Source organism: Tachysurus fulvidraco, chromosome 9 (assembly GCF_022655615.1).
Source record: "Tachysurus fulvidraco isolate hzauxx_2018 chromosome 9, HZAU_PFXX_2.0, whole genome shotgun sequence".
Taxonomy (NCBI): domain Eukaryota; kingdom Metazoa; phylum Chordata; class Actinopteri; order Siluriformes; family Bagridae; genus Tachysurus; species Tachysurus fulvidraco.
This window is the reverse complement of record NC_062526.1, coordinates 331985-341984: the sequence shown is the minus strand read 5'-3', so window position 1 is coordinate 341984 and position 10000 is coordinate 331985. Positions and strand designations below refer to the sequence as shown.

Sequence of the window (10000 nt, the reverse complement as noted above, 5' to 3'; positions counted from 1 at the left end):
CAGACGGGGGGGAGCAAGGCACACGGCGAGGCAGACGGGGGAGCAAGGCACACGGCGAGGCAGACGGGGGGAGCAAGGCACACGGCGAGGCAGACGGGGGGAGCAAGGCACACGGCGGTGCAGCCAGAGAGGGCCGAGCAACGTCCACAGCTGAGCTGAATGGCCAAGCTCAACCCCCGATGCACTGCGGCCAGACCCACGTCTTGACGACCAGAATAGGAGGGAGGAAGGGTGGGAAAAATCCTCTGCCACAGGACTGCAACACCCCCTGCAGACGAAGTGAGGCGACATCCTCTCGAGGAACCGGAAGTGGAGTGACGTCCCCATAGGAACACTATGCCGCAGGCACCAACAAAAAGAGGTTGCAAAACCGGGATGGTGACATCCTCCGCGGAACAGAAGTGAGGTGACGTCCTCCTCGGGGAACCGAAAGTGGAGCGGAGTCCCTCACCGAATAAAATGCGGAGCGATGTCACAGAAAATTAAAAAGTCCAGGAAGACTGAAGGAACAGTCTAGGAGGAGGGAAAAAATGCTCCTAATAAGCCGGTCCAGGCTGGAAGCTATTCTGCTGAGTCCGAGCTTTGCTTGGAATCATTCTGTCACATTGGGAGGAGGAAGACAGACCCAGATACAGGATAGCTTCAAATAAACGGGTTTAATAAATAATAATGCATAGAACAGGAACAAAGACGAAAACTAAACAGGACAAAGGACGAGGGGACACCGACGATGATTCCGTGCTGCCGTCGGCAAAAGGGAGGTGTAAAAAAGGGCGGGGCAGACACGTGACACGGAACAGATACATGGACAAAACTAAACAGGACAAAGGACGAGGAACAACAACAACATACACTGACGCTGCCACCTGCAACACTGCACGGTTATATAGACATGACAATGAACACATAGGGAACAGGTGTGTAGAGACGGGGAGGAGTAAACAAGGGCGGGGCAGAACACGTGACACGGGACATAAACACAAGCACATGGCCAACAGTCCGGCCTATTTCATCACACACGCTATAACAATCACACACGCTATAACAATCACACGCTATAACAATCACACACGCTATAACAATCACACACGCTATAACAATCACACACGCAATAATCACACACTAACAATCAAACTCACAATCACACTATAATAATCACACTAATATTTGCACACTACAATAATCACAAACTCTGTAATACACACACTGTAACACACACTATAATAATCACTCACACTAATAAACACACACACTAATAATCACACAGTCTATTATAGTGTGTTTGATTATTAGTGTGTGTGTGTGATTATTATAATCACACACTATAATGATCACACACTCTATAATAATTGCATACGCTGTAATAATCACACACAGCATCATAATCACACACAACATAATAATCACACACACCCTATAATAAACACACCCCAAAATCATACACACACTATAATAATCACACACACCCTATAATAAACACACACCACAATCACACACACTATAATAATCACTTTTCAGCATCTCATTGTCTGACCCCTCCCCCTGAGAGGAGGCGGGCCTGACTTTGACCTCTGACCTTGAGGCCAAATGAAGCATATGTGCCTGTTTCCTCCTGGCAACTGTTGTCGTGCCAACCAGACTGACCTCACCATTCAGTCTGCAGGAGGTTTTAACACTTTAAACCCCCACATGGCTGCCATCTGTACCACACACACACACACACACACACACACACACACACACACACACACACACAATCCTCCCTCATGGACTGACCTGTTTACTGTCCTGCAGTAAGTGTGTGTGTGTGTGTGTTAATGTGACCAGGCAAAGTTCAGAGTACCATTAATGTAAAACAGGCTAAAATACACACAGTAGTGCACTAGGTAGGATCCACAGCACCATTATAGAAGCCTGTATATAGTGACTACACCTAGTGAAGGTGGTGTTTATTTGTAGCAGCATTTACTATGGGTTTCATTTAGTACACTTAGTTTATTACACTCGGTTTCTCTGGGATTTTTTTGGACCCGTATCTTTCTCTATGTAAATTCCTTCTCTCTTCGTCTCTTTCTCTGTTTTCTCTTTGTTGCTCTTTTCCTTTGAATAAGTGTGTGTGTGTGTGTGTGTGTGTGTGTGTGTGTGTAATTGTAGAATATTCATGAAGAAGTTAAGTGTCAGAAATGTCAACACTCAACAACTAAACACTGAAATAGAAGGAGAGAGCTCACTATTGGATGAGCACACACACACACACACACACACACACACACACACACACACACACACACACACACACACGGACAAAAACTTTTTGGAACAAAACACTTTATTTCCCAGAGGAACTAATTTAAACCTTCCTAAGGATCTTTGAAGGGGTTAGGGTGGAGGGACGATCTGTGTGTTCGTTTGTGTGTGTGTGTGTGTGTGTGGTTTTTTCATGTTATTGTCATTTTCATGAAGGTATTGGGGTATGTGTGTGTTCAGGTGGTACAGACATCATCTCCTGCTTCATGGGGCAGAACCACACTGTTCCTGTGTACAGAGGAGAGATCCAGGCGAGGAACCTGGGCATGGCTGTAGAGGCCTGGAGTCCTGAAGGTCAGGACCTGCTTTAATTCTTCACCTTCATCCTTCTTCTTTTCCATCCTCATCAACTCTTCCTCATCTGTCAGTTTTTTCTTTCTTTGGTTCTTTATATTCTATCTATCTGTCTGTGTAAACTCAACAAAATTATAAACACAACACTTTGTTTTTTTCACCATTTCTCATGAGCTGAACTTTTTCTGTGTACACAAAAGGTCTGTTTTTCTCAAATATTGTTCGCAAATCTGTTTAAATCTGTGACAGATGGAGAGAATCCATCCACCTTATAGGTGTCATCACGATGCTGATTAGACAGTCGGATTATTACACAGGTGTGTTTTAGGCTCATCGCAATAAAAGGCCACTCTAAAGTGTGCAGTTTTACTGTATTGGGGGTCTTTAAACCGGTCAGTATCTGGTGTGACCACCTTCAGCCTCATGCAGTACAACACATCTCCTTCGCTGTAGATCAGGTTGTTGATTGTAGCCTGTGGAATGTTGGTCCACTCCTCTTCAATGGCTGTGTGAAGTTGCTGGATATCGACAGGAACTGGAACACGCTGTCGTTATACACACTGATCCAGAGCATCACAAACATGGGTGACCTGTCTGGTGAGGATGCTGGCCATGCAGGAACTGGGATGGTTTCAGCTTCCAGGGATTGTGTACAGATCCTTGCATCATCATGCTGCAACATGAGGTGATGGCCGTGGATAAATGGCACAACAATGGGCCTCGGGATCTCGTCACAGTATCTCTGTGCATTCAAAATGCTATCAATAAAATGCACCTGTGTTCATTGTCCACAACATACACCTGCCTGTACCATAACCTCCACCATGGACCACTCCATCCATCATGTTAACATCAGCAAACTGCTCACCCGCATGACTCCATGCACGCTGTCTGCCATCTGCCCTGTACAGAGAAAACCGGGATTCATCTGTAAAGTGAACAACTCTCCAAAGTGCCAGACGCCATGACGACGAACTCGGTCAGGTCGAGACCCCGATGAGGACGACGAGCATGTAGAGGAGCTTCCATGAGAAGGTTTCTGACAGTTTGTGCAGAAATTCTTTGGTTATGCAACCCGATTGTTGCAGCAGCTGTCGGGTGGCTGGTCACAGACGATCTTGGAGGTGAAGATGCTGGATGTGGAGGTCCTGGGCTGGTGTAGTTACACGTGGTCTGTGGTTGTGAGGCCGGTCGGATGTACTGCCAGATTCTCTGAAACGCCTTCGGAAACGGCTTATGGTAGAGAAATGAAGATTAAATTCACGCCCAACAGCTCTGGTGGACATTCCTGCAGTCGGCATGTCGGTTGCAGACTCCCTCAAAACCTGGGAGGTCTGTGGCTTTGTGCTGTGGGAAAAACTGCACATGTGACGAGCCTAAAGCACACCTGTGTAATAATCAGACTGTCTAATCAGCAGCGTGATGTGACACCTGTGTAATAATCAGACTGTCTAATCAGCAGCGTGATGTGACACCTGTGTAATAATCAGACTGTCTAATCAGCAGCGTGATGTGACACCTGTGTAATAATCAGACTGTCTAATCAGCAGCGTGATGTGACACCTGTGTAATAATCAGACTGTCTAATCAGCAGCGTGATGTGACACCTGTGTAATAATCAGACTGTCTAATCAGCAGCGTGATGCGACACCTGTGTAATAATCAGACTGTCTAATCAGCAGCGTGATGTGTCACCTGTGTAATAATCAGACTGTCTAATCAGCAGCGTGATGTGACACCTGTGTAATAATCAGACTGTCTAATCAGCAGCGTGATGTGACACCTGTGTAATAATCAGACTGTCTAATCAGCAGCGTGATGTGACACCTGTGAGGTGGATGGATTCTCTCTGCTAAGGAGACGTGCTCACTAACACACACTTACACAGATCTGTGAGAAATGGTGCAAAAGTGTGTGTTTATAATTTGGTTCTGTTTGTATATCTGTCTTTACTCTCTCATTACTGCATTAATCCTGTATCAGGGATGGAGAGACCCCTCTGTTTATGGCTCTGTAAATGTGTGTGTGTGTGTGTGTGTGTGTGTGTGTAGGTGAAGTGGTGTGGGGTGAGAGTGGTGAGTTGGTGTGTTTGAAGCCGATCCCGTGTCAGCCCACTCACTTCTGGGGTGACGATAGTGGGAACAAATACCGCAAAGCATATTTCTCCACCTACCCAGGTAAAACACACACACACACTACACACACACTACACACACACACAGTACACACACAAAAAAACATGTACATACAAATACATACACACAAATACATACACACAAATACATACAGACATACACATACTCAAACACACTCACTACAAACAAACACACAAAATGAGGCAGTTAGGGCGACACAATCAGAGGCAGAAAGACAGAGAAACAGACAGACAACTGGATTATTAAACAGAAATAAACAGTAGATTAATAAACCAGTAGGCAGATAGACAGAGGAGACTGACAGACGGACGAGGGGACAGAGATGTATGGGCAGACAGACAGGTGGACAGACTGGTGGAGTTACCAGCGGATGAATGGCCAGATGGTTGGCTAGCTAGAGAGAGAGAGAGAGAGAGAGAGAGAGAGAGCAGATAAAGAAATACACAGTAGATTGATAGACAGATGAGAAGACGGACAGAGCAGACAGACAAATGAGCAGATGGGCAGCTGTATGGACTGACAGAAGGATGGAGGAACAGACAGATTAATCCTTAGATCAATAAATAGGTAAATGAATAGATGAACAGTGAGTGAGTCTTTCTGTGTGTGTGTGTGTGTGTGTGTGTGTGTGTGTGTGTGTGTGTGTGTGTGTGTGTTCAGGAGTGTGGGCTCATGGAGACTACTGCAAGATCAACCCAAAGACAGGAGGAATAATGATGCTGGGAAGAAGGTGATGAGCTTTATCCATAAACACACACACACACACACACACACACACACACACACACACACACACACACACACACACACTGTGCACTACAGATGGTGTAGATGACATCATTTCAGACCCTATGTAGTGCATGTGTGTATCTGATACGTTGCCCAGCGCACACACACACACACACACACCCAGGAGCATCTCCAGTTCCTCACAGTTACACAGGATGTGTAGTGTGCACTAGGTAGGGCGCAGGGGGGCATTTGGAATGTGGCACTAAACTTTAATCTCTTTGTGTCTGAATGGATAAATCACTGGACTCACATAGCTGTGTTTGATTTATGATTTTATAATAAATGATGTAGTGATGAATGATTGTGCAGTTACAGTGAGACAGAGTGAAAAATGAACGGAAATTGTGTCGAATAGGTTTAAGAGTGATTTTTTTTCTCTTCCTCAGTGACGGGACTCTGAACCCTAACGGTGTTCGCTTTGGGAGCTCCGAAATCTACAACATTGGTGAGAAACACGAGCTAAACGCTAACCAACAGGTTTAGCACAGACTCACCTGTAACACTCCGTTCACAGGGAGGTTCCCTAAGTAGGCAGCATGTGTGTGTAATGATAACGTGCACCACAGTCACGCTACAGAGACACGGTACAGAGACACGGTACTGAGACGCAGTCACACTACAGAGACGAGCTACACGTACACACTGTAGAGCGCAGACGCCGTTATGTCCTTCACTTCTGCAGCATGAGATAACAGTCATCTGTGTAGCTGAATGAATCAGACGTGTAGTGCACTAGATAGTGTGCAGCAGCTTCACTGATTAATAATGAAGCTGAGTAAAAGCTCCCATAATTACTGTGTGTGTGTGTGTGTGTGTGTGTGTGTGTGTGTGTGTGTGTGTGTGTGTGTGTGTGTGTCAGTGGAGGCCTTTGAGGAGGTGTGTGACAGTGTGTGTGTTCCTCAGTATAACACTGATGGAGAGGAGAGAGTCATTCTGTTTGTTAAACTGGTTCCCAATCACACCTTCAGCTCCGAGCTGGTGGCGAAAATACGCAGCGCCATCAGAGTGTCTCTGTCTGCTCGCCACGTCCCCTCTGTCATCCTGGAGACTAGAGACATTCCGGTACACACACACACACACACACGCACACACGCACACACACACGCACACACACCTTTATTGTTTTCTTTTATTTTCAGTTTTTTTCATTTTCACTTCTCTTATTAACCTTTCAGGTGTACTGTATTTACTGCACATGATGAACGACCAGCTTCCTTTTTCTATTAATAGTATTATTGATTATTGTGTGTGTGTGTGTGTGTGTGTGTGTGTGTGTGTGTGTGTGTGTGCAGTACACAATCAGTGGGAAGAAGGTGGAGGTAGCAGTGAAGCAGGTGATTGCGGGTAAGGAGGTGAGTCAGCGTGGTGCTTTCTCCAACCCCGACTCTCTGGACCTCTACAAGAACTTACCTGAGCTGCAGAACTTCTAAACCAGCTTCTGCTGGAGCTTCATCACCTGCTGTAGGCCCTAAACACCTGATGGAGAAAAGAACATCTGGAAATGTTAGAAATCATGATGAACACCAGACCTGCTGAACCTGCGGTTGTCAGAAGTCACATGATCCTCAGTGACCTCATCGTCAGGAGTCACATGAACTAAATAATTAAACCAGTACCGTTTACGGCGTCTCTTCGTTTAACACTAAAGTTAATAGTGAGAGGGAAAGATTTGTTACAGCTGAGTGCTGACCACGCCCCTTATAATAAGCCCCGCCCTTTACCAAAACCCCACCCCTAAATATTAACCTAACAGTTATCTTATTAATACTAATTAATGAGGTATAAACGGTTGTAATTAAGATAACAATACTAACCACTCCCCCTGAATGTAGCCCCACCCTCATTACCATTCTGTCCTAATCTTTGCTACTAATTTACCCCCAACCTCACACCTTCATCTAAAGTTATCACTCATGGCACCACCCCTAACTACCACACCCATAATTTTAATCCTGCTAACTCCGACCCTACCCACAGTTATAACCCCACCCACAGTTATAACCCCACCCATAGTTGTAACCCCACCTACAATTATAACCCCACCTATAGTTATAACCCCACCCACAGTTATAACTAACCCATAGTTGTAACCCCACCCACAGTTGTAACCCCACCCACAGTTGTAACCCCACCCACAGTTATAACCCCACCCACAGTTGTAACCCCACCCACAGTTGTAACCCCACCCACAGTTGTAACCCCACCCACTGGCTCTAACAGCCTTATTCCCAGCTCTCAGCTCTGATGTAAATGTAAACAATGAATTTAAACATTATTTAAGCAGAAAATCGGATTTTAAAACTTTATTTCACATCAAATCCCTAAACCAGGTTTTACCCATAATTCCCTGGGTGAGGTATTGCGCTTAATTACACACGTTATAAGATTACACCTCCCAGTCGTTATAAGATCTTATTTTTTATGACCGATTTAAATAATAAGTGATGTTAATAATCTGTTTAGTTTCTGTTACTGTCTCGTATTTAAAGTCCATGTAAATGTCTTTAATTTAAATCTCTGTTGTTTCTGCTTGGAAATCCTTTTATTGCAAAGTGTTACACTTTAATATAAATATATTTATATATTCTGACACACTGGTAGACATTTGTGTCTTTCTGAAGCTTCTTCCTACTCCGAGGTGTTGAGTCACGGGGTTTAGTCAGACGTTGTGTTATTACACCACGCTAAAGCCAGCGCTACCTGTTAGCTAAATTAGCTCTGTAGCTTCAGTATAAAACTAAAGAACTGCACTAACTCATCACAGTGCCTGGACCCCTGCATCACAAAACTAATGCTGTTATTATTATTATTATTATTATTATTATTATTATTATTATTATTATTATTATTATTACTGTCTCTGTTCTGGTCAGACAGTGACATGTTGAGCAGTAAAGTGGTGCAATAAGAAGATTCTTTTCCATGATATAAAATAAAGCAGGAGATGGAGAAGGAATGATTGTAAAATTGTGAAGCAGGATTCATCTTCCTTCTCATCACACACACACACACACACACACACACACACACACACACACACACACACACACACACACACACACACACACACACACTCTTCATCTCACTTTCCACCAGGGTGTTTTCCGGTGCAATGATCAAAATGAAATTGTGTCTGAAAGAGAGATGAGAAAAGCGAGAGAAGGAGACAGAACGAGACGAAGTGCAAGGAAAAAAGAGAGATAGATAGAGAGAGAAAGAACAAGAGAGACCCAGAGAGATGGATGGAGAGAAAGATAAGGAGTGAAAGAGAGAACATGAGACAGGAAGAAAGATGGTAGAAAGAAAGATGAGTGGGTGAGGGAAGAGGAAAAGAAAGAAGGTACACAAAAATAGAGTGACTGATAAATAAAAAGGTATAGGGAGAGGAAGAAAAAAATGAGGTGGAGAGAGAGAGAGAGAGAGAGAGAGAGAGAGAGAGAGAGAGAGAGACAGCTGGTGTCTGGCAGTAAAATGAGAGGACACTATCTCCATATAAATTGTCATTTGGGCAAATACAGACATGTTCCTTCCTGCAGTGTGTGAGAGAACATGGGGAGTGTGTGTGTGTGTGTGTGTGTGTGTGTGTGTTTGGGGGTGGCAGTGGGGTCACAATTGTGTGTGTGTGTGAGAGATGCTTTGTCGCCTCCGTCTTGCTCTTGATGATTGAAATGTTCAGACGTGCTTGTCTGTAAATTGCTTCCGCTCAACATCTAATCTCAGCTCACACTCCGCCTTATATTTAAGTGTGTGTGTGTATGTGTGTGTGTGTGTGTGTGTGTGTGTCTAAGACATGAACCGAGAGAGAAAAGAGGGATGTGGTGATGAAAGGATGTGCACTTATTTCTCACAGTGTGCCGAGTGTGCAGCTGCGTTCTCCATCAGCTCGACACGTCTCTGACTTCAGCGGCGTATCAGACGCACACACACGCACACGCGCACACACACACACACGCACACACACGCGCACACACACACACTCCGTGGCCTGGACGACGTAGCACTAGCATGCTGTACCATGATGTTCAGCTGTTTGTCATTAACACTAACGGTGCTTCTCTCCTCATCAGCCTGGAGTTTGAAGCTGATCTGATTTCACCTGCTTACTGAACACAGCTGCTGCTTTAAATCAGCACAGCGTCGTCCTCACTGATCCAGGACCTGCAGCTAATCTGCATCTAACACCACTGAGGCAATCTGACAGCAAACACTTACTGCTAATCTAATCTATTAATAATCTATTAACATTAGTCTGAGATATGCAGTGGGCGGAGCTACTGTTGATTAATTCCCTCTAAGAGCAGCTCTTTATATTAATGATTCCTTCTTATCTTGTTTCCATAGAAACAGCTCATTCACAGAGAGCTGTAGTTACACTGTAAAACAAACAAGTAAACAAGTTTATTTATTATAATGTGGTGAAGGAGTCTCCTGTGTGTGTGTGTGTGTGTGTG

At 44.6% G+C, this 10000-nt stretch overlaps 1 protein-coding gene across 2 annotated transcripts in view; it reads left to right on the top strand.

The window, feature by feature from the left end:
- Positions 1 to 8139, top strand: part of aacs (acetoacetyl-CoA synthetase) — a 26835-nt gene extending 18696 nt beyond the window's left edge. The window contains exons 13-18 of one of the 2 annotated variants that reach the window (XM_027143305.2): positions 2488 to 2601; positions 4653 to 4778; positions 5418 to 5487; positions 5936 to 5994; positions 6409 to 6611; positions 6842 to 8139. In XM_027143305.2, the coding sequence (XP_026999106.2) occupies positions 2488 to 2601; positions 4653 to 4778; positions 5418 to 5487; positions 5936 to 5994; positions 6409 to 6611; positions 6842 to 6979 (710 nt within the window). In that variant the 3' untranslated portion in view covers positions 6980 to 8139. The remainder of the gene's footprint in view (positions 1 to 2487; positions 2602 to 4652; positions 4779 to 5417; positions 5488 to 5935; positions 5995 to 6408; positions 6612 to 6841) is intronic. The other variant, XM_047818716.1, reaches the window with a different exon arrangement.
- The last annotated feature ends 1861 nt before the right edge of the window (positions 8140 to 10000 follow it).